This window comes from Parus major, chromosome 17, assembly GCF_001522545.3.
Source record: "Parus major isolate Abel chromosome 17, Parus_major1.1, whole genome shotgun sequence".
Classification (NCBI taxonomy): domain Eukaryota; kingdom Metazoa; phylum Chordata; class Aves; order Passeriformes; family Paridae; genus Parus; species Parus major.
Window position 1 is genome coordinate 7,801,413 of NC_031785.1, and position 24,287 is coordinate 7,825,699.

The 24,287-nt window shown below is 47.9% G+C and overlaps 1 protein-coding gene across 1 annotated transcript in view; it reads right to left on the minus strand.

The window, feature by feature from the left end:
* The window catches only part of PAPPA (pappalysin 1), a 176,950-nt gene that overhangs the window by 19,956 nt on the left and 132,707 nt on the right, over positions 1-24,287 (minus strand). The window contains exons 14-20 of the mRNA XM_015645237.2: positions 23,828-23,999; positions 17,420-17,603; positions 14,570-14,780; positions 13,808-13,979; positions 10,288-10,435; positions 7,598-7,707; positions 1,083-1,154 (exon numbers count right to left, since the gene is read on the minus strand). Coding sequence (XP_015500723.1) covers positions 1,083-1,154; positions 7,598-7,707; positions 10,288-10,435; positions 13,808-13,979; positions 14,570-14,780; positions 17,420-17,603; positions 23,828-23,999 — 1,069 coding nt within the window. The remainder of the gene's footprint in view (positions 1-1,082; positions 1,155-7,597; positions 7,708-10,287; positions 10,436-13,807; positions 13,980-14,569; positions 14,781-17,419; positions 17,604-23,827; positions 24,000-24,287) is intronic.

Here is a 24,287-nt window from a genome sequence, read left to right on the forward strand (position 1 = left end):
ATTACATTGTTGGAGAGTTATTACCCTCTTGGGCACAACATTTGTATGAGAAGGAAACCTGTCTTTCACTTCAAGACAAATCACATCCCACAGCAGTGTGGTCTGGAGCTTTGTGTCATGTTCAGGCATTCAGTCCCATGTTCTGACACTGTGGGCAAATAATTTCAGTGTGCTTGGGTTACTGGGTGCTGGGAGCCCGGTCAGTGTGGCAGCAAGTCAGGACACACGGAGGGAAGACACAGCTCTGCCACTGCCCTTTGCCATCTGTGCCTCTGCCTGTGAGCCAGCTCATTTCCAAAATGCTCATGGAGCTTCCCAACCTTCCAGAGGTACTACGAGGTACCATCACTTCTTGATGTGAGATACTCAAGGGCTGGAATGATGGAAACTACAGGAGTGCCTTGACCCAGACAGAGACACTCCAGCCCTGTTTAACCCCCAGAAGCATCTTCAGTCTTCTCAGACATTTCAAAAATTGCTGCTGGCAGGAACAGCGTCCTTCAAAATAATTACTTTTTTCAAGTAACTTGCAAGACTCTAAAAGTGTATGACAGTTGAAGTGTAACTGCATGTTTCTGATTATTCTTTTCTGGTTTAGACAGAGGTGGCCAGTGGAGGGAGGTGTGATTTGCTCACTGTCCAGCTGTGCTGTCCACCCACTGGTATCATCTCTGGCTTTCCTAAACTTTCTCTGCCCACACCAATGCCCAAAGCTTAGCTGGCCTTGGAAAGAATTGTCCCTCAAACAAGTCAAGATCAAGGGGAAACAAGAGAGGAGGCTTTTGCAACTTCCCAGAAACTCACAGATTCTGGGAAATTCTTTTGGTCAACCAATGTTTTTGAGCTGCTTGATCATTTAACTCCTGTGAGAGTCACCAACCATCATCTCTGGGAAAACCACTGATTTTCCTACTGAGTGTCAGAACTGATACAGGAGATCAGTCTGTGTGATAGGGTGGTCAGGGCAAAATCCTGCCTGCCCCACTTGAAAACCAGAATTTACAGCCCATGTGCCTGCAGGGATTGTTTCTTTAAGATTTAGGAGAGTCACCAAGGACCACCTGAGCTACAGTAAAACTCACCTCACAGCCTTTAACACAATGAATCAGGGAAGGGTGAGGGTACCACTTGAGTCCTGCAGTGCAGACAACACTCTGGAGGGAAGAAATAAAAAAAAAAAATAAAATAAAGAAAAAGCAACAGGTTAAGACAAAGAAATCAGTGTACAGAAAGTCGGTGTGCTGGCTCCTATGGCTCTCCAGTACTTAACCAATGAAGTTCAGTTCCTAACACCTCTTGTGTTCTCAGGACCTGGCTGTCCTCCAGGTATTTACAAGAAGTGTTGGACTTGACACTTGCAATAACAGAGCATTTGAGATTAAAATAATATTTGAGGTTCTCCTAAAATGTCATGTCCAATATTTCACTCATGGTGGGGGAACGTGGCAGGGAAAGGCAAAGGCACAGGTCCACTTTTGCTCTTGGGTAGGGGGGAGGCATTCTAGGAATTAATTTAGGGATTTCTTTGGTGCTGCCAAGCACTGTGTTCTTTCACCCATTGTACCTTTGCTTCTTGAAGATGGAAGGGATTTTCAGATACATTTTAGCAGCATCTTAAATAAAAGCACCTCCCACCACACACCTTCAGGATCACCTCCAGACAGGACAGCATCCTCTGCTACATTTTATGAGCTTCATAATCATTTCTCTACCAACCCCGTCTACAGAAAAACGTTGCACACTCGGTTTTGGACAAAAATGATGATTGTCTTACACAATGACACAGCCAGGGCAGACATAGGCATGGACACTTAGATTTAAAGAGTGAAAACTTTGTCTGGTCAGTGGAGATGATGGCTGCACACCATGGGCATTGTGGAGGTAGGGTTCCCATCCATCCAGCAGGACATCAGACACAATGTTCCTCTGGGGTCACTGCCCATGGATGAAGCACTACAGCGTCCATTTGTGCAAGACAAACACACAGGCACTCACCTAAAACATGGGCTTGGGGCTGGGGCGTGTGGAAGGAAGGGATTAACATTTGGGAAGACCCAATGCACAAGCCATCCCTTCCCCTGTTCATCTGAGGGCTAATTTAATCCATCTGCAAGGGAACCTCAGCTTGTTTTTACAGTTTCTGTCATTTGAGGCTTACCTGGCGTGCGCTAGAAAAAAGGACTTTTATACTATCTGGCTGGGGCTGTTTATCTTTCCGATGCTCTCGGATTTTCCACTATTAGTCAAGCCCAGCTTGCCCCACCTGCCTCGCAACAGGGCCTGTCTGTGTGAGCAGAGAAGTGGCTGGGGAGGGGAGGATGTTGTTTATCCCCTGGGAGGGAGGGAGGCTGCAAGGTGCGGGGGCCCCGCGGTGTCACACGTTCCCCTGGCGCGCTCCTGACAGACAGCTGGAGATTTCCAGGCTGTTGCCTGCCACAAATGGTGAGGGCTTTTCTTTCCCCCCTGCCTCTTCTGTTTATTGCACTTCAGAGGGGAAAGAAAGGAAACTTTTCTAGGTTTGAAAATAAACAAGGCCAGTCAACAGAGCGGGAGCAGGGTGAGTAAAGGAAGCAGTTCAAGAGCATTTGAACCCAAGAATTAGAACAAAGTGGAAAAACTCAGGAGTTTGTCTCCTGTATCCAAGGCCAGCAGACAATAAGTGGAAGAAGTGCACTTCCAAAGAGCACCTCACATTCCCCTGGTAAGAAGCATCAATATTTACAAAACCTCACGCTCTGTGTGAGTGTGTGAGCATGCAGAGTGAACAAAAGAAACCAAACAGCCCTGAACCAGGCTCTGCAGAAAGGAGCTTTCCACAGGAGAGCAATCCCTCGCAGAGGATGCGCTGAATGTTTTCCCGACCCTTCAAGTATTAAAACAGCAGCACCTCCCTTAAAGGAATGGATGGGAGGTGAAGTCCCTGCTGAGACAGCTCTGAGCTCTCACTCAAGGTCATCCTCAATCCCAAACACAGCCTTGGGCTGAGCATCCTCCAGGGAATGGGAACACAGCTCCAGGTAGCTCTCCACAGCACAGGACAGCCAGGTGACAGGTTAATCACTGGGTCAGGGGGACATTCCTATTCCTCTGCAGTGGCACCTGCCAACAGCTTCAGAGCAGTTACTTGGTCCCCACTTTGGGTCATCCTTTGCTAGCAGAGACCACTAGAACTGAATTCAATCCTGCTGACATTCCTGGAGCTGGAGCAGAGGGAAGGACCCTGGGCCATAGTCCTGATTCCTCTTTCTGGTCTTCCCAACCCTAGGTTCCCACCCCTCAGCCTGTTTGTACCCTCAGGCTGCTGCTGTGCTGTGTGTGGTGCATTGGGAGAGAGGATGTGAGCACAGGGAGAGACTGGGCTAGAAAACCAAGAAATTTGGAATGATTTGGATTGCTGGGCATCATTTCTGCCTCCTGAAGTGCAAACAGGCATACAGATACCACAGGGTGCTGCATGGGGCACCTGAATTAAACAAATGTATAGAAATCAAGCAAGGATGGTCAAAGGTGGTACATGAGCATGATCTGATGGTGTGCATGGACAGGGCGACTCAGAATGCCAACAATGCAAGTGGGAAGAGGTGTATGGAAGCCCCACATCTGCCACGTGCCAGGTGGTGCCTGGGGAACAAAGCCCATCTGGTCACTGCCCCTGGGAGCCCCATCCCTTCCCTGTGCTCCAGACCCCGTGGTGACATCTGCTGCCCTGGTGCATGGGCTCCTGCAGCACAGCTGTGCAGCCGGCTGCGCTGGCTCGGGTCCTGTCCCCACCCCAGGAACGCCACCCTGCCACATCTGCCGTGGGTGCTGGGCCTCCATCTGCTGCCAAGGGAGAGGGAGCTGGGCTGTGCTCCCACAGAAGGCAACAAAGAGCCAAGGAAGCAAATCAAGCTGTCATTTTCTCCTTGTGAAGGAAGACCCGGTGCCTCCGGTGCCTCCGGTGCCTTCCCTCCCGTGGTGGGACTAACACAATGATGTCAACCCTTCTCGGGCTGCAGAAGGGATCAGGTTTCCCCCAGAGATGCAGGAGGAGAGCTTTCCTCCACCTTAGATGGGTCAAGTGCCCCCCGGGCTGGAGCCCAGGGACTGGCATCTCCTGCTCTCAGCTAGCTCACTCCTCAGGCACTAAAGGAAAAGGACAATTAACCGTGGGCTTTATGTGTGACAGCAGCTACAGATGGAATGGGATCTCCTGCCTTCCCAGGAGTGGAGCTGCTGCACCACAGTAGGTCACATCACTGTTGTGTGACTCAGTTTCCCTGCTGCAAAATGAACCCAAAACTCTCTCTCAAAAAAAAAAAAACACCACCACAACACCAAAACCAAGCAAAGCCAAAAGAAAAACAAACAAATAAAAAAAACAAACATGGGGAGGGAAGCAAGGAGAAAAAGTGCAAAGCTTAAATGATTAGGGGAGTATTTAAGGAGCATTCCCACTAACGAGTTCTGGGCATTTTTAATCCCAGGGAAGAGGGGCCATGGCCACGCTCAGCCCAGCAGAGCTGGGACATGCAGAGCCTTGGAAGGCTCTCCCAGGCATGCACATGCCTGCACACTACTTAGCCTGTCCCTGCTCAGCACTAAGGCAAGAACCCGAGTTCAGACAACCTAAGAAATGAGGTGTCTGCTCTGTTTCTCTGCAGTCAATGGGAAGGAGCTGTCAAGCTGTCTCTAAGAGATATTTCCCTTTTTTTCTCCCCACTGCCTGCAGTCAGTCTTGGCAGCTCTATCCATCGGTGTCTTCAGCAGCTCCCTGTGCCACACACAGTGAAGGGAAAATCGTGGGGACAGCACTGGCTGCTCTGAACACATCCCACAGCAGAACAGGGACACTAAAGTTTTCAGGTGATTTTTTATTTTTTTTTTCTTGCTGAAAATACTGATTTGGAAGACACTTGCCAGCTTATACTGATTTCAGCAAATTGTTTCAGACCCAACAAAGCAACTCAACCTAAACCAATTCTGAAAAACACAGAAATATTTAGACATTTTGTGAAATGAAATATCTGTTGTTGTTTATTGTTTGAGAGGACATTTAATTTCTAAGTTTTTGGTGCGTTTTTGTTTTTTTCTTTCATTTTCACTAAACAAAAAGTTTACAAAATCTCCTTGGAAATGAAATACTACGTTATGTTCAAACCAACATGTTTTTTCTTCCAATTTTTTGGTTCACCAAAAATCACAATAACAAAAGAGTCACTTTGATTAGGGAGGTTTTTTTTGTTTTCTTTTTTTTTTTCCCAATTTAAGAAAACTTTGAGTGAACCGAAAAATCAACTGATTTGCACAGCCCTGCTCTAAACAACCCTCAGAGAAGGGATAGTTTCTTCTTTCCATTTTGCTTCCATAACAGATGTTGCTTGAGCTGCTACAGACAAATTATTTATTTTTTCTTGTCAGCTCTCCCTGTGTTTTCTCTGTCCCCATCCCCTCAAAGGTAAGCACCACAGATCAGTCCTGCCTTTATCTTCTCCCCATCCTGCCCTCATTTGTACTTTACTTGTGCCTGAAATTAAAGCAACAAAAAGTGTTTCCTTTGCGTCACTCAAGTTCTCTGAGATGCACAAAGCCTCGCCGTGTAAATGCAACCAGCTGCTCCCTGTGCTCATATGGCACAGCAGCAGAGCTGTCACTGGCCATAAACAGAGACATGGGTTATTAATGATATACAACACATTGCCATGGGGACCTTCCCCCAAGGCATCCCAGTCCCATCTCTCCAGGGTGTCCCCACTCCCACCAGAAGCAGTTTCTGCCGGTGGTGCCCCAAGAGGCGCCGCTCCCCGTGGGTGACATCCCCTTATCTGCAGAGTTGGGTAAGATGGATGTTTTACAGCTACCAATTTTTTAATGAAGGATTTTTTTTTTAATCCCTTCTGGCACGTCTTCCCTCCCAACACAAGTTTTTCAGCCCAAATCTCACCCTCTAGTTACAAAGCATTTGTGGGGTGGAACTTGTATCTGCACAGGGACTAAAGCACTTGCAAGATCTTCACCATCAGGGTAAAAAATGGGCTTATTTACCGCTGTGCTCTTGGAAACCATGATTTCTCCTCCATCCCTCACTTCCCTTGTCTCCCCCTTTACTACTCTATGTTTTCCCTGCTGCCTAATGAGCCCTCCAGAGACCTGCAGGTATAAAACTCGTTACAGCTCCCTCCACGTACCCGCATCAATAAGTGAAGGAGTGCAGAGAGAACGGGAGGGAAGCTGTCACTTTATTTCCCCATGAATTACAAACCACTTTAAAGTCTGGCACTCAGGAAAGGGCCAGTGAGAAATTGCCCCTCGTACAGAGATAGGGGTTTTCTTTATGTTTCTTGCCAGAAACTTGGCAAAGCCTCGGCTTAAGGCAGTCACAGAACCTCAGCGTCTGGAACGAATGGGAAGCTGGGAAGGACATTATGAGCTTGTCATATTCTCTGGACTTAGGTTTCCCACTCTTTTCCCAGATTTATTCTCTTGCTCTGTGTGAAGCAGTGAAGTTCAAAGTGGTGGAGAGTTCTGGAGCCACTTGCTACCCACAGCCAAGGCCAGATTTCAAAAATCCCAAACCCTGGGCACACATTTAAGCATGTAGAGAAGCAAATAGACTGTCAAAGCTGCTCAGGATATGCTGGGGCTGTGTTGGCTGCTTGTTCTCCTTCTTAATGGAGTTCAGGTGTGTAAAACAGACTCCTGCAAACCAGGACCAAGTATGTAAAAGCCAGAGGTGTTTGCTCAAGCACTGTTAGTAACTTGCACGCTGGTGACACCTGATGTGCCACCACGTGCTCGAGTGTGTCCAGCTAGACTTCCACACCTGCAGAAATACCATAAAGCCACAAACACCTGGCGTGTTCATAGGGACCTGAGGGTTTCCAGGAAGAGTTAAGTGAGTGTGCCTCCCACTGGCACCCAAGTGTGGGCATGACACCCAGCAGCTGTTTGCTGCCAGCGGGGCTGAATGTGTGTGTGCACGTCCCCATCAGGGCACAGCACACTGGTGTGTGCTGGAGGACGCTCAGGACAGGGAGCTGTGAGCAGTTAATGCTGGCTGTGCATTTGCAGCAGGCAGGAGGGAGAAGTGGTGACCTCTGGAAGGGGCTGTGCTGAGCAGGCAGCTCTTGCATGCGGGCAGAGGGGCGGGGGGAGCACTCAGCCAGCTCCGAGGGGTCGGGAAATGAAAAACCCTCTGTATCAGCTTCTTTTGTCATCCAGAAGCAGCACAGAAAAATCCAGCCCTGCCACCCAAAGAATGCAAAATACGGAACAGGAGGAAGAAAATAATGCCTGGCCAGTGCCCTTTCTCTGGCTGTCTGTCACATCTTCCTGTGGCATGGATCCCATTTCCAGATCAAACCCCACTGATGTCAGGCCTTTACCTTGAACTGACTTTCACTTGGAAAACACAGAGAGAAAGCAACTTGGAGAGAAGACCACTTGGAGAGAAAGCCACCACATTACTGGAACAGACACAAGAAAAATCAGGAATTTTTTCCTAAAAGTCCAAATTCCCCATTTCCCACCCATCGAATTAACCACAGGTAACACAGATCACTCACTGCTCATAAACATGCAACAAAGGACGTGGTTTGTGCAGTCACCAGGCACTGACCTTCACTCTCTGAGGGTTCATCCAGTGCTGGATGTCTTGCACGGTCTCGTTCACGCGCAGGAGGATGGGCTCGTGACTGTGATCCAGACAGGAGGTGGTACACTCCGTGCCTGCTCAAAACACAAAGGGGATAAAGCTAAAGGGTAAAGCAAGCAGCTTCTGACCCTTCCAGCATCCTTCCAGCTGAAGGACAGGATTACAGCTCGTTTTTCCTAAATTGCAATTAGCAGCCAACCATAACTATCACATATCTCCTAGCCACACGTGAAGTGCTGAGTACAACCCTGCACTAAGCAGGAGTGCGTAGGGGTGGCAGGTATTCCAGGGCCTTTTGGAACAAGCTGAAAATCTAAGTATTTCTCTGGTATTAACTCCAGGAAGGGGGAGCTTTCAGATCATCAAGACAATGTGAAGGTTTTTCCATTTCAACTGCCCTTTCAAGCAGTGGGGCTGATTAGGGAGAGATTGTCTAACTCATCTCACCTATGACATGGCAGAAACCTATTGTTTGATCTGTCAGATTTACAAACATCCAATAATAATCTTCCAAAGGATGACCAAGCCTAATGATATTGTAGACCAGCTCTCACCCAAGTCCCACAGTTGATAAGAAGTACACAGAAAGGTAATGGTGGCTTTGTTCACACATAAACCTGTTTTTTCTCTGATTAACTGTCATGCCCAGTGGGAATCCTGTCCTTTCTTTATTAAAACATGCTGTGATACTCTGCAGCAATATCCCAGAGCCCTGTGGTGACACAACCATAAGCCCTTGTGTGTTGGACCATTACCATTTCCCCCCTGGAAAATCACTCTTGAATGGCACAGCTGCTGCAAACATGTCATTAGGATTTCTGCACTCCAATCAGCGCTGGGGGAGGAATTAATCTCTGCACTGGTTTGGGGAGCTGAACCTTTGGCTCAACACACGCCTCAGCCTGGAAGGGCAGATTAGGTGTCTGAGGAATTACTGAAGGTGTGTGGGATTCATAGTGACCACGACTGGTTGCTATTATTTTTCCCACCTGCTTCTGCCTTCTCACATTCTCCACTTGGAGGAGTCAGTGGGAGCAGCCAGACCCTAGGCTGGAAAGAAGGGGAGAGAGCTTGGGGTTTGTTTTGGTCTCCCAGGACACCTGGAAGTGGCTCCAAGGACCTACTGGATCAGGCCTATTGACACCACCCCCATAGTGAATGACTGGCTCCTCCCCATGAGTGTGGAGGATGCTTTTTCAAAAGGACATCGATCAGGCCTTCAAAAATGCAAAGAAGAGAGGAAAACCCCAACATCTGTTCCAGAAAGTTGGTGCTGGGTGAGCCTACAAAGTGTGTGGTATGTCTCCATCTGCTGAGGATGAGAGCCAGCGGCCACTGTGCCCTCTCTGAGCTCTAAATCCCTCTCCAGAGAGAGCCACACTCTTGTGAGGGATCTGCCCCATGCATCCCTCACCTCCAGGATGCTGTGTGGTCCCATCCTGGGGTCAGGCCCACCAGTCCCTGGGATTGGCACCTGCCGACAGTCACTGTGACAGGAGCGAGAGCTGGCAGGCGCCCAGCACTGAGATGTTCCCCTCCAAACCAGGACCTGGGGTTTCTCTCCTTGCAAAAACCTGTCTGGCCCTGGAGGTAACCTCGTCTCAAGGGTAAAACGCCTCTCCACATTAAGAGTCGCCGCAGCCTCCTCGCCGCTCGCTCTCCCGCGCTCCACCGTGCTCATGGAGAGGAGCGGGTCGGAATTGTTTTGATATATGATCTGTAATTGGCATCATTACAGAGCGGTGATCTCATCCAGGTCGTGTTCTCCTCCCCGGGGAGGGAACACAAGGAGGCTCGTAGTCCTCCGCATGGCTGCGATATAATGAGGGAGCCGCGCAAGGAGGAAATTTCTCCAAGTTCAAAGGGACAGGCGGAGGCAGGAGGGGGATGGCAGGGGCTGGGAGGGGGGCTGCAGGAAGGGGCCTCACAAACCTGTGTGGGCTGCAGGCAGTGCAGCTCCTGTTGCAGCCCTTACAGCAGGGAGACCCCCAAAATGGGGGCTGAAAATGCAATATAGTGTGTACAGCTCAGAGTGTCTGTCCCTCCCTGTGCCTGGGTGACACAAAGCCAAGCTGAGCACAGGGGTCATCACCCCTTGCACAAGGAACAGGTACCCCAGAAAGAAGGAGAAAAGCAAACCCTTTAAAACAGCTCCTAAACAACTATCATACCAAAAGGAATGCTCAGCTGGTCTCATAATGTTTCTGGGGAGAGCTGAATTATCCCAGTGTTGCATTCTCTTGTCACCTCCCTGCCTTTTAGCTCCTGGAGTGCGGGTTTTTGCACGTGGCTGAAGGAGTGGGGCATTCTGAAAGTGTTAGAGAAAAAGCAGGTACAATCCCTCTGTGTATTTTGCAGACTGGATGTGTCTGTGGCACAGCCCGGTATGCTGCTGCCCCTGAAAACCAGCTGGCCAAGAAAGCACCATGAAACCAGAGCATGTTACATGCTGCCTGGCCTCTCAGAGCTTCACGTTTCCTGAAAGCATTTCCCTGAAAAGCTTCCCGTTCTCACTCAGGCAAAAAAGGTCCACAGAAGGTGACTCGAAGGACTGCAAGCCCCCTTCCTGCCTCCCTGCCATTCCCATCCTCTCATCCTCTGGTCTCCTGCTGTCTGCTCCTGTCTGGGGACAGGTGTTGGGGGTGCTCACCCACCTATGCCGTAGCCGCCGGCGCACTGCAGCTTCAGGTGGCTGTTGAGCTGGGTGGGCAGAGCACACTGTCCCTGCATCTCCCTGCACAGGTGGAAGGACCCGCTCCAGGTGCCGTCCTTCCGGCAGTGGATCACGTTGCTCCCACGGCCCTGGGAATGAGGGAAGGAGATAATGAGGATTGACACAAAAACAGCAAGGAGAGGCTGAGAGGTGAGAAGGGAGGACAGCTCATTTTTGTGAGAGCAAAGTTCTGCTGGAGCTGGGAAAGCCCCTGGTTGGGACTGCCAGCCCTTGGCGGGGGAAAAGAAGGAGTTTTCTTCCAAAGAATAAAGAAAAGGAAACCTGCAGTGCTGACACACACACACACACAAACACACTCATCTCTTCTGGGCAATTCAAGGTCTTCACAAGCCCCTTGCAAGGTCTACACCTTACAACAGCCCCACTCCTGTTGCAATAAAGGTGCCTTCACCCCATTTGCCTTCCTTCTTGTTACAGAGAGGTTGGTGTTGAATGCAGACAAACTTTTTCCTCTTCACATTTTCTAACCAGTTACATCATCTGTCTTGAGAAAGAATCCCCAATGGCCATCTGAAGGAGGAAGGGAGAGTAGGACATGAGCTTAGCAGGGCAGAACGTGCTCTTTAGAGCTTGGCTGCCTTGAGTGACAGCAGGCAAAGGGGCTGAGATGGACACGCACAGAGGCAGGTGGGAAGGACGAAAAAAATCCTCTGGTGTGGGAATGGGCAAGGAATAGAAAATGACATTTCTCTTATAGGAGAGATTCTCTGTATGATACTGAAGAATGAATACCAAAGTCCGAGGGGAAATATCATGCCCTTTAAAAACAACAAAGCACTGCACAGGCAATCTTTTGTCAGATCTATCCTCACGGCATTGGGGATTTCTGTGCAAACAAGCTGTTCTGTGGGATCTGCGAGCCCGACTGCCATGGGGCAATGTGGGCCATTCAACAGGAGGATGTCTGGTGTGCTTGGGCTCCAGAACTCCTGTGGGGGCATTACTGGGTGGAAGAGTCATGCAGGATCTCTGCTTCTCCTCACCCGCTTTTCCTGCCAGACTCACTGCCTGCAATCTCCCCACCCTGATCTTTGGACTCTGCTGGGTATCTCTGGGATCCTTTAATGTGCTGTCCATGCTGGGATCCCTGCAGGACTGATGAACTTTTTGGAGGAGCTCTGCCCCACAACTCACAGCCATTGTGAGTTTACATCACAGGGGCCTGCACAAGCCCCTGGTACTGGCATGGAAGAGGGCTCAGCCTTCATTGGTAGTCTCACCTTTAATATCCTAATGCTTCCCTTTTTTTCTGCTCAGCTTTGTTAATGAACACAATTTTTAGTGAGATGCAAAGTGGTCTTAGCAGCAGACAATGGTGTGGGACCTGCTTCCCCTTCTCCAGACATCTGGCCATTGCCAGAAGTAATAAGGAAATCATATGAAAGGAATAACGGAGCAGATGGACTCAGGGTGAGATCCAGCTTGGTGATTCTCACCTAAGGGCCAGTTTGGCAGAGATTGATTAATTTAGGCCTGACTGTTGATATGATTTGTGTGCAATATGCAGAAATGGAAGACCCTTGCTCTGGTGCCAGGGGAGGTACCCGCTTAAATGACCATTATGCTCCTGGTGATTAAGAGATGCTGTATGTGCAGCCAAGTAATGATCTTTCAGCATGGTGACAGAGTCAGGAATAAATTGCTAAATTATAATTGAGCACAATTTGCTGTTTTAGCAAGTGTGGTGCCCTTCCCTTGTGATGTCCATGCCAGGGTTCAAACATGATTCTCAAAGATGAGCCATGAAACCTGATTTATGTTCCTGGAGCTGGCTGTGCTTGAGGGTACTCTTGTATAGCTTCAGCAGAGATACTCAGAGATCCCAGGATATCCATTGCTATAGTAACACACTGTCCATCATGCCCTGACCTGCAAAATCTCTTGTGAAAATCCCTGCTGGGTTTCTTGCTTGGATGCAACGTGTATTATCACCTTATATAGCTGAGAGAGACTTAGTGGGGTTTAATCCTTAAATAATTAACACCTCTCAAGTGGTTCTGGCTTGTGCCAGGAGTCCTCGCTCTTCTTCTGCAGCCTATTTTCTGGGATATCTGAAAATACTTTTCACTGTAAATCCCTTTCTCAAGATTTTATCTGCTCCTTTGCCCAAGGTGCTTTCGCAGCTGAGAAGTCACTCCTCTCCCTCCCTGTGAACAGACAGAGTTGTATCTCTCCCTTTGCAGAGCTCACTTCATTACTGCTGTAACCCTGACTCCGCTGCTTGCTCCTCTCCACGTTCACCTCATTTAGAAGCGAACACAAGCCTGTTCCACCAGCTGTCATTGCCATGGAGGTCCACACATGGAGCTTCCCCACACTGGCAGTGCTGGCACACGGCACAGGCCATGCTGCCCCTCTGAGCGAGTGGTGGGTGCAGAAAGGCACAGCTGCCGTGCCCCAGAGCTCCCACCCCCTCTGCACCCATGCCTGCAGCTTCTCATTTCACACTGCTCAGAACCTCACTCCAAGTCTAAAACAAGGAAAACTTTTCCAGGTGCCCTGATGTGAAACGCTGGCGTTCTGCCTGTGGTCCCTGTGGAGAAGGCAGGCCAGAGGACAGGGAACAGGGGCTTTTAACTTGTGGAGCAGATACCAGAGGTGTCTTTCACATAACTGGCCCTAGGGCAGGGCTGGTACCTTTCTCAAGGTCCCCAGATTGATATTAAACAGCCCTTGTCAGAGCACTCCCTGCTCCAAGCAGTGCATGCAGTAGCTGCAGCTTCCACATCCCCACATTCTCTTCCCAAGCACAGGAAGCAGCAGCAGCACTTCTGGGAGAAGTTACTTATCTCACAAACTATAATTACCTCTGGTGAGGAAAACTAGGCATTTCAAATAAGATAGTAGAGGCCAGACCTTCTCATATCAGTGAATACAGCTCCCAGGAAGCCAAAGGCAACGTGCTGATTTGTGCCAGATGAGGATCTGACCTCTGATGCCAAATGACACCTTCACAGCCAGAAAAACATGGAAGTTTAGAGAGAATTCACCTGAATAGTTGTAATCCCTATGGTGTTAAATTATCACACGTCACACAGACATACAATGGTAAGAACTGGAGAGAAAAGAAAGGCAAAACAGAATGAATAAATGGGATAAGTGTAGAGAACTCACAACTCTACTTACTTTCATTTGTTGCTCCTTATTTTCTAGTCAGATCATAAAGCCACTGTGGCAGATCTTTCTGCCACTTACTATCCAGAAACAGTTAAGTCAGTCACTTCTAATCCTCTACAGGTAATAGTAAATACTATTACTACTGTCATAAAAATAATATTTCCAGGTTCTCCCTCAACTTTAATTATGTTTTTCCCTTCTGCATCTCCCTGGTTTAGGAAGAGCTCAATGTTCCTCGGCCTCTCCAAGATCAGTGTCCTTAGGGATGATATGATAAAGCCAGACTTGTTTGTGCTGAGGCAATTTGGGTTAGGGATACTCACCGACTGGCTGTCATCATCCTCACACTTGATTCGGCACTCGCTGTTGAACTGGAAGCCGTTGGAGCACTGGTAGAGCCCGTGGAACTTGGAAGGTGGAGGGTCACAGGTGACAGGCACACAGGCCCCTGGCAGCCACGTGCCATCCTGAGTGCACTGGATCTTAAAGGCTCGCCTTTTTGTGCAGAAAAAAAAGCAACATTTAGTGAGTGGCTGAGTCAGCTGGGAGACTCTAAATGCTCCGAGCTTTGCTAGCAGGTTGCAGGGGATGGGTGTGCTTGAGCTTTTAACACTTGGGGAACAAGTTGTGAATCTGCGTCATGAGGTCTCTGAGCAAAAATAATGATTATTTGCAAAACCAACATTGAGCTGCCCAGCCTAAACTCCTCTTTTGGCCTTGGACACAACTGCCAAGAACTCAGCTTCCCAGGCTTGTGGGCTGTGGTTGGTTTGAAGAGGGTTTGTGCAGAGTCAGAAGTATATGACAGCACTAATCCTTTTCTGCAGGGTTTCAAAGGGGACTCCCCAGGCTGCATATCAAAGGGGTATTTCTAAGGTAAAGTCTGTTTTTTGAGCACTGGTCAGGATTTTCAAAGAAGCCTAAGTGAGCTGGGTGCCTAAACTGACACTGCAAAGCTATCTGCATGAAGGAATTGCTCCATGCTATTCCCTACAGCACACAGAGTCCGTGATAAACAACCCCTTCCCAAAACCATTTTAACTCATGGCTTTCTGAACCAGGCACAGCTTTAGTCTTTCACGTACTTTCTTGATTTCCTGGAGGATCCAGGGACGTGGTAACCTGGTTTGCATTTGTACTTGCAGAACGAGCCCACTTTGTGCTTGTCTTCTCGGCAGCGAGAGGTCTGGAGATCCGCGTTGGGGACGATGGAGGGTGCTCGACACATCAGCTCACACAGGGCTTCAGGAAAGGACCACAGCCCGTCCTCCATGCAGGTCAAGTTGCTGTTGTTTCCTGAGAAGAGCAGTGAGCACAGTTAACAACGTTCAGCAGGACTATTTTCTTTTGAAATGTCCTTACACCCATAAGATATCAAAAGCCCCCTCAGCCGATTTGACAAGTTCAAGTGCATTGAACATTCACATGTCCTATGCGTTCTCTTGCTCTAGATGATGTCATTGAATCATTAAGGACTCTGCTTTCAGGTGACAGGCAGGCAGTGCTTATTTCAGGAAATGCTATAGCATAGGGGAAGCCACACGGGCTTTGTCATCTTTTGTATTTCTCTTCCTTATTTTGTTCCTCTCTGAAAGGAAGCTTGTTTCATACACCAACCCCCTCCTCTCCAAAGCCATGGCTTTAACAGAGGGTTTGGTGCCATCATATTCTTCATTCTGCTTCTGTGTTATATCTTTTCCCTGAATCTGTCCCTTTTATTTCAATTTGGAACCTTTTGGAGCAGCATCTGTTAGTATTAGAGTCACTACTCCAACACAATGAGGAGCCATTCTCAGCTGGGGACTCTCAGTCCTTGGGGACTACTGTGATAAATATGATTCATAATACTCATTAGAGACTCATTTTCCTCAGGAAGCTTTCTTGGCCAACACCTCAAAGGTAAAAGGTACAATAGATCTATTTGCCTCTGCTATGACCTACTTGACTTCAGAAGGTTAAGCTAAAAGTAGCCCAGTCTCAGTGTATTTTACATTCTTTGTTATTTTATACCATATGTTGAAAAGGAATAAGCTTTTCCTAAGAAACAAAGCACAGCTATGAGCCACTAACCCTTCAAAAATCCCTAATATTCCATTGAAATCCCTGAGCATTGCTGCAGGAACTCTTCTCAACCCACAAGGCATATTTTCAACAGTGAGCCAACTTCGGAGTTATCCGAAATAATACTGACAAACTGCTAACCCCGGAGCAATGCCATCTCTGTGAGAGGGGAGGAAGAGAGCCGGGGCATGAGGCTGGAATTCAAAGAAGAAGAAAACAAAAGGCTCTGGAGGGCTCAGGAAGGTATGTGGAGGAGCCCTCCTGCCCTGCCCTCGGAGATAAGAGAAGCTGCATTAAATCAGCCCCGGATTTCTCTCTCCCCTCCCCAACTGCAGATGATTGCAGAGGTATTTTGTGCAGAAGGGAGCTCTTTTCTGGAGCACCAGCATGTTCCTCTGCTGTGACTCATGCAGCAGCATCCAGCCCAGCCGTGGTGATATCATACTTGCCACTGCAAAGCGATAAGCTGTGACATTACCAACAGTGGCTGTCATGACGTCAGTGATTGAATTAGGCATGAGTCATTCCAACGCTGTTCTCCAGAAGCTTAGTGGCAACATTTATTAGTCATCAGTGATGGCTCTACACTAAACGGTGCCTTTACCTCACAGCTCAGTGTTTTTGGATAAAAAAGTGATGCTACACACCAGAGCTGCAGCCCCTGACCTGGGGTTGGTTGTCATCCCTCCTGCTACCCCTGCCTGACTCATCAGCTCTTGTTGGTCATGATGAATATCATTATTTTCACTGCCTGCTCAAAAAAATTTAAAGTACTTAAAAGGGAAAAACACCTTTTGTTGAAGAGTGTATAAACAGGAAAAAGGAGGTTTTTGTAAAAAAGTAGTCTTTGTTTTCTCTTAACTATCCTTTGAGTAGTGATAACTTTGACTGTGTGTTGGCTCTTTTTGGCTATCTCCCATCAGAATTAAAAATAATTAAGTTTGCTTATATATGAAGAAATCAACATAGCCTTTTCCTGAAATGAAGGATACTCCTCATGCCTTCCTTTTTGGGATTAGCAGTGAACCCCAGTAGAAAAGGAGATACCACAGGTACAGAAAAAACTTATGTGGTGCTTGTACCTGAGTTGACAACAGCAGTTAAATTTACTCCACTGCAAGATGGACAAAATAATTTGGGTCTAATGTTCCTTCAAATTAACAATAGTATTTTTTCTTGCTTCCAGAGGACCAGATCAGAAAGGGAAATGTGCCAGTGAGCAGAAGAGTTGATGTTGCTGACAAGAGGATGAGGATGTTAGCAGAAAAGTAGAAGGGAAGAAAATAGAGGAGGAAAGGACAGAGGGCAACAAGCTTGGTTATTTCTAGGGGAAAAAAACAAAACAAAAAAAAAAAGGAAAATGTAAAGAGTGCCAAACAAGAAGAGGACAGGAAGGTCGGAGTAGAGCAAAGTGAGTGTGGAAAAGGAGAAGAGAGATGGTGGATTAGAAAAAAACAGTAATGGGGGTCTGTGCCATTGGGATGTGGGGCTTTTCAGTCTTCTCTTGCCTTTCCAAATACATGGAGGAGGCATAGATGGGAGACAGACAGTGAAAACAGACAAAGCATGGGAAAGAAGATGAGAGAGTTCAATCTGATTTATCCCCATGACTTTTCCATGTTTTGGTTGTATGGAAACAATATTCCCTGTCACTACTGCCTGGCCAGCCGCGATCAAGGAAAGGTCAAAGGAAGGTAATAGAGAAATGCAAAGGAACTTAACTTCTAATATAAATAAACCTTCCACAGAGTCCCATAATTCTTCCTACTTAAAATATCATGAATACTTCTAAACCAACAGCAACAGTAACATGTATTCCTAGGAGCAGTCTGTTCAGCTGTGTCTCTCAGGTCGCTGCAGACACCCCTCGATACCTTTCAGCAGAGCAGGAGGTCGGCAAGTGAAGGAGCATTTCTTGCCAAAGGTGGTCCCCTCGCTGCAGTTGAAGGTGGCTGGGTACACGTGGTACTGGTCTGGGACACCACAGTCCACGGGCTCACACGTCACCTGCTTGTTCCACTTCCCATCCATGCAGGTCATGGTGACGCTGGACTCCGTCTGGAAAAAGACACATGGCTACAGCCACCACAGCCAGCAAGGGAGAGATCAAAACCATTTCAAGCCTAATAGCCATTCCTTTGGCTCACAAGTTAAGCACAGCCATGTCTGGTCCCTACTATCATCCTTTGGACAGCAGCTACAAAACCCACCAAGGCTCGTAAGAAACAGTGTCAGAGAAAGGATTTGCCACCAGAGCACTTCCATAGAAAGAGTGGAGCTCTACAAATAATCCAAACTCTTGTCTGGCCTCCTGAGACAAGCAGGGAACCTGCTGCTCTGCCCTGCCATCAGAAAGGAGCACAAGCCTGAGCTGTTTGGAGCTGACAGCTGTCCCCCATCCTTGTCACTTTTGCGGTGACACAGCCACTCCAAGGGGATCCCCCTGTGCTTCCGAGTAGTCAAACTCATTCTTGGGTTTGAAGTAAAAGCCAGGCTGACATGAAGCCATTTGGGACTCTCATCTGAGGCTCTCCTGAGAGGTGTCAGTCACCCTTGGATGGGGATCCCAGGGGAAGTGCCTCAGGCCACATCAGCACTGTGTGCAGACACTGACAGCTGCTGCTGTGGCTGCTCTGGCAGAGCGCCCCAAAGCTCCACACAGAACCAGGGTTCTGCTCTCCTGACACCACGGACAGGAATCCTGAGGGACAGACCTTGTCCACAGGAACAGGCCACAGACAGACCCAAGAGACAAATAACTCCTGCTCATAACTGGCACCTGGAACTTGAGAGGTTGTACACAGGGTCAGTGTCTGTGCTCTGACTTCCCCAAAGTCATTCTACCATCACAGCTACACAGAAACCACACTTCTGCAGATCTGAGGAATAATCCAAACTGCACAGCACACTGGAATCCTGGAGAGCTAGGGGCAAAGAAGAAAAATGGGGGGAAGTAAAGGAGCCACCCATCTAAAGCTAAGATGAATTTACTGGGTGACTGAAGGAGAAACAGATGTTGGCAAAGAGAACTGAGTAAACAACATATCCACTTTCTAATTAAAAATGGAAAATTATTAAAAGCTAGAAGTGAAGAATCTAACTCTTCCCTCCACACCAGAAAAAAAAGGAACAGAGGTTAAGAAATGTGAGAAACCCAAACATGAGAAGGGGAAGATACTGGTGAGCAATCTGACCAAGCCATACAGCAGCACTCCTCTGCCTCCAGGGAATATTTTATTCAGGGCTGGTATGCTCACAGGAGATTTGCACCGCCGGCCATTGATCTGGGTTTATAAAAGGAAAGGGAATTTTTCTAGCACACATCAAAGGGACCTGGATTCCCTTTTTGCAAAAACACCCTAATGGTTTCAACAGAAGTTCAGACCTGTCTCCCTTTGATATATGGTTGCATTCAGAATGGAAAAAGCAGTCCCAGAGCTGAGAAACTGGACACTTCCCAAGTGGGCACAAAACCCCTTTTCTAGACTGTGGAGTTTATTTAAACAAGGAGCACTGCTGATGGAAAAAATGCCTTTTCTACAAACTCAGAGTAGCACATTCTGGGATACTCAGAGCCATCAGGTGAAGTGATATTGTGTGATATTCCCAATCATTTCACTCCCCAGTGCCTGTTAATTCTGCCTTTGTTGTTTATCAGAATATCTGTACCATTAAAAAGTTTATATAAACTGTAGGCAGTTGATGTCCTGACGATTCCAGGGGGTTGCAGCGTGGTGGCTACAGGAAAAGGGATAATACAGCATATTCCCATGTCTTGCAAACCATCAGCACTCCAGGATGAGCTGCTCCAGCATCCAACAAAGCCTCCATTTCCCTTTAACAGCTGCTGTCATCAAATAACACAGCAGCACCGTGGCTGCTGGAACTTAAAACATAAACCCAAGCTATGGATGTCAATAAACTCAAGCTAATGATGTCAGGGGCTATCCAAATGTTATGGAAAAGACAAAGGTCTTGAATAGTTTCATGCTGGATACTGGATCCGTGCTGAAGGTCTATCAGTGACAAGAGATTCAGCTCCAGGAATGAAGTTATTGGTGCTGCTGTGATCTAGTTTAGGAATAAATGAGTGTTCCTAGTAGCTGATAGCGGCTGCTGAGACACAGTGTGGTGCACCAGGAAGTTTCTCTAACAGGGCTGCACATCAGATGTACCTCTGCAGAACACCAAAGAAACAGTGCAAACTCAGAAACCAGAATATAACACAAACATTTAAACAAAAGCAGAATCTGTGTGTGACAGTCACACCTTACAAAAGGAATGTTTTTCCCAAGCTACCACTTGTGAGAGTATTTCAGCTGCAGCCCGTGGTCTTTGTTAGGAGAAAGCAGCAGGACACCAGAGCCTGCTGGAAATGCCACGGGTCTGGGATTGCCCCTCTTTGGAAGGGATCCCTCTCCACAGTCATACTCGCACTGTCCTTTGTCTGTGCCCCTGTTCCAGACCTTGATATTAAAATGTTAGTAATTAATGTCTCCACATTCTCATCTCTGCGTTTTTCTCCGTGGTACCTTCCCCACAAACCCCCTGACCTAATCTCTCAGACCCTGATGGCTTTTCCTCTTCTTGGCACACTGGGAACGCCATTCCCAAGCAGAGAAGCTGTGTCCATGGGGGAAAGACCCTGGCTACTCAGCTTTTCCCAGTAATTTGTTCCACATTTGGTTATGATGGAAGCTGAGGTTTTCAAGGTCAGACATAATAATGGCACATTTTAGAGCATGTCTATCATGTCATCACTTGACATGTAATTTTGCAGCAGGACACAGCAGAGAGCATTTCCTGCAATGGAGATGAAGACCAGTGGCTCTGACTGGAAGCACAGAGGACAAACCTACCACAGAAATTATTGCTGATGGCACCCACCAGCTTTTGACTTTCCCCTCTTTCGGTGTCACACCTGAGGGAGGGATCCCTGCAGTGCCCAGGGACAGCACCCCTGGCTGCTGAGCAGGATCCTGTCCCTCCCCAGCCCCACACCACACCCTGGAGGTATTTTTGATAGACTCAGCCCTTGGATCTGGTGCTGGGTCTTAGTGGCAGCATCTGCCTGTGCCTTTTCAGCCCTCCCACCTGGAGCTGAGCAGGCACGTGCCTGTTTCGCCTGTCTGATCTGACAAGGTCACCCAGCTCACAGCAGCCCACATGAAGCACTTGGCTTTCTCATCTGCTTTATTAGCTGTCACTTTGGGCACTTTGTGCTGCTTTGACTGGCATCACAGCAACTGCTTCCCTTCACGTCCTGCCTTCCAAAAGAGGCTCAAGCAAAAAGGGAGGGTGGGCAAGGAGGAAAGAGGGGGGAAACAAATGGGGTCTCCAAAGAGACAGTGTGCAGTACAGTGAAGAGGATGCAAACTTAAACAAATCTGGTGCCAGAAAGATTTGTTCCTCGGGACTTTTAACAGCCTGGGAGAATTCATGTCTCCTTCCTGCTGCCCAAGATCCCAGCCGGCTCCTTCTTCAAGCGATGCTTCACGTGTGAAGTTTCCTCTCCTTAAAAATGAACAGCTGTGCCCTCCCCTCTAAGTATTCTTCCACTTCTGCCCACTACTGTGCCTCTAATTGAACCCACATGAGCAGCGCTTTCTTTTCCTGGCATGATTGATGATGCCTTTGCACAACATTAGGGAGCTGCTGGGTTTTAAATAACACCTCTTGACCAGAGCAGCGGTGGTGGCAGCTTCAAGGAGAGATGACAACAAGCAACTGAATGAGAGGGGCTTTCAGTGAAGGACAAGGGGGAGGAAAGCAGTGAAAGACAAAGGGGGGGAAGAGGAAGAAGACAAGAAAGAGTGATGGAGTTGTCAGAGGGGGTGGGAAGAAATCAGGGAGGGAGAGTGAAAACATCCCCAAGATCTTCTTTGTGAGAAAGATACATGAAGGATTTTGCTCCATCACTATGCAAACCCCTTTGTTGTTGTTGAAGTCCCTAAATGAGGATGAGAGTGAGCCCAAGAGTCTGTAAACAGCTCAGCTTTCTTTTTCTTTTCAAGCAGCAAACAGTTTCTGCTGCACAAGAGTGCTGGTGAGTTTTAGGGTTTGGTGATTTTTACAGGGTTTTAACAGAATTTGGGAATGGGGGCTTCTTAGAGAGGGAATGAATGCACATTTTGCCCTAAAACTGATTAAAATGGTGGCTTCAGAACACACAGAGTCTAAAAAGTGCAGAAACCCTTAAGAAGATTTTCAAGGACCCTTTAGATGTAGAAGATTGATTTGAAAGGTGACTTGTGCCCCTACATCACCGAGCTGCTTTTGAAAATGTCACTTTTAATTCTCTCTTTGACCTTATATTTCTTTTTTTTTTGGTCTTTCAATAAAATATGGAACACAAATGTGGTTCAGATGCTAAACAAAGGTGTTTTCAGTGGTCTGTGAATCACCTTCAGCAGCATGCAGTGGTCGTGGGCCACTGATGGTCAGTCTGCTCTTTGAGACCTCACCTCAGCCCAGCCTCCTTCCTACCCAAGAGTGTGGAAGCAAATAGGGAAGAAGCACAACACCTTTTGATATGAGAAATCCAGCCCGTGGATCCTGGACTTTCTCAGATAATTCATTTCTTGCCTACACATTCCACAAGTTCTAGTTTGAAGCACCTGACACAAAGAAATAAAACAAGATGATAGTGAAAGAAACTGTCTGTTCCTTTCCAGCGGATCTCTGAAGCACACTAATAAAACTTTAAAAGCATGTGTTTAATGTGGTTAGCTGGTCATGGGCATCTTTAAGATGCTCCACTCCTTCCCTGACTTGAACAGTGAATGTACAGCACTGAGCAAAACAAAGCCACTGGCCTGAGGGGGTTTTATTGGTGGAAAAAGACAACAAAGTGCAATAGCAGAGCAGGGTGAGAGGAAACGTGTTGTAATAGGCAGTGAATCACGTTAGCAAGGGGTGCTAAAATCCTCTGCTCCTGTCATATGAGTCTGATCAAGGCTCTGAAACCAAACTTCTCCCAGCAAAACCATGCCCAGCTGGCAGAGCCTCCCCTAAAGGTAATGCTTACATTTAAATAACACAGGGCTGCTGAAGCATGCTCAGGCTGTTTTATTTGGTTTGGGTTCCCTGTGTGCTCCATGTACCCCATGTACAGATCCCTTCCAACAATTTCCTGGTTCAGCCATTCAGGCTCATTTTGAGAACTTGTTTTCTGTTCTGTAAAAATGCTCAGCTGGAGCTGGGGTTCTGGTGCTGATGCCAATTAGGATGGAAGAGGCCCAGCTCGCAGGGTCCTGTATTTGTTTTGTAATTGAGTTGAAAGGGCTGACTCATTCCCCTCCACTCTGTCTCCCCCCTCTGAGAGCTTATGAAGAACACAGGATTTCACAAGTACAGACAGGCTGCTGAGTGCTGCCCCTGGCCCAGATGTGAGTGCTGCCCTGGATGTGAGTGCTGCCCCAGATGTGAGTGCTGCCCCAGATGTGAGTGCTGCCCCCACAGCCAGGGACAGAGGGGCTGATGGAGGAAATGTCTCACTCAGAGGATGTGGCACTGTTGGACATGAGGGCACAAAGTGGGGTGTCAGCCCTGCATCCCCCTGTCCCCAGCATCCTGCTCCCAGGGCCATGCCACACGTGCACCTCATCCACCTCCCCCAGCAGAGAGCACCTGCATTTTTTTTTGATGTTTAAATAAATTGCTAGTTTTCCTCAATTCCCCCCTCACTGCATGAAGATGTGCTGCTTTTGTGGGACTGGATTATTAATGTACAGGTTAGAGAGGATGGGGAACATTTCCTGCTCTGCTTGGGGACATTTTTGGTGATTTGTCTGGAAGCAAAAAGGTTTGGGTGTTTCTTCTGTGCCCTCCATGTAGTACATGTACATGAAGTACATGTCAGGGTGTGGTTGGGAGCTGAAACACTGCAAAGGAGTTAATACATTGTTAGCCTCAATCCAAGGACTAAAAATTAGGTATTCTTCCCAGAAATTGGTTGTGCAAAAACACAAGCATCCTACTCCCAAAACACCAACCCCACTGTTCGGCTGAGTAGAGCCAGTGAGATCAAAGAAGGACTGAACACAAACTTTTTGGTTTGAAAATTTCTAAACTCAGGGAACATCTGAGCTCTGCTCATTGCCATTAACTCTTCCTGCAGAGTCAAAGAGCTCCTGTTCTGATGGCAAGCATTTGGATAAGAGCTTATCCCAAGGCTGGGCTGAGATTTTAGGCTCCAGCCTGAGTTATTACTCAATTTCATCACAGCTGTTTGCTCACCCTGGTCTTGTGCACCATAAAAAAATCACCCCAGCAGGACAAACCTGGCTCTTGACGAGCTCATCATCCCTGTGGATCTGCAGGATGTAGCCAGTCCTGCAGCTGACGTTGCACTGGGCGCCGTTGTCGCGGCCGGTGCCGCCGGTGCAGTTCAGCACCGCGTTCTCCATCTCCAGCCTCTGGCACTCGGTGGCTTCACAGGAGTAGTGGACACAGCTGGGAGGGAGACAAGGAGTGGTGGTGTTATTTGTTAGCAGTTATTTCGATCCATTCCACCAGAGAGTTCTGAACCCAGCTCAGGAAGGGCTCCACGGGCTCTTGGTGAGTGTCCTGAGGACAGAGGCAGTGGGCACGGTGATGACAATGACAGCAAATTACAGGTTTTGTAGCAAAAGGGAAGAGCCTGCCAATCCTGCATAAATACCTTCTGTTCTGCAATATTAAAGTGCACTATGACCTCCCTACTCCTGTATTACTGTCCATCCATCCATCCATCCATCCATC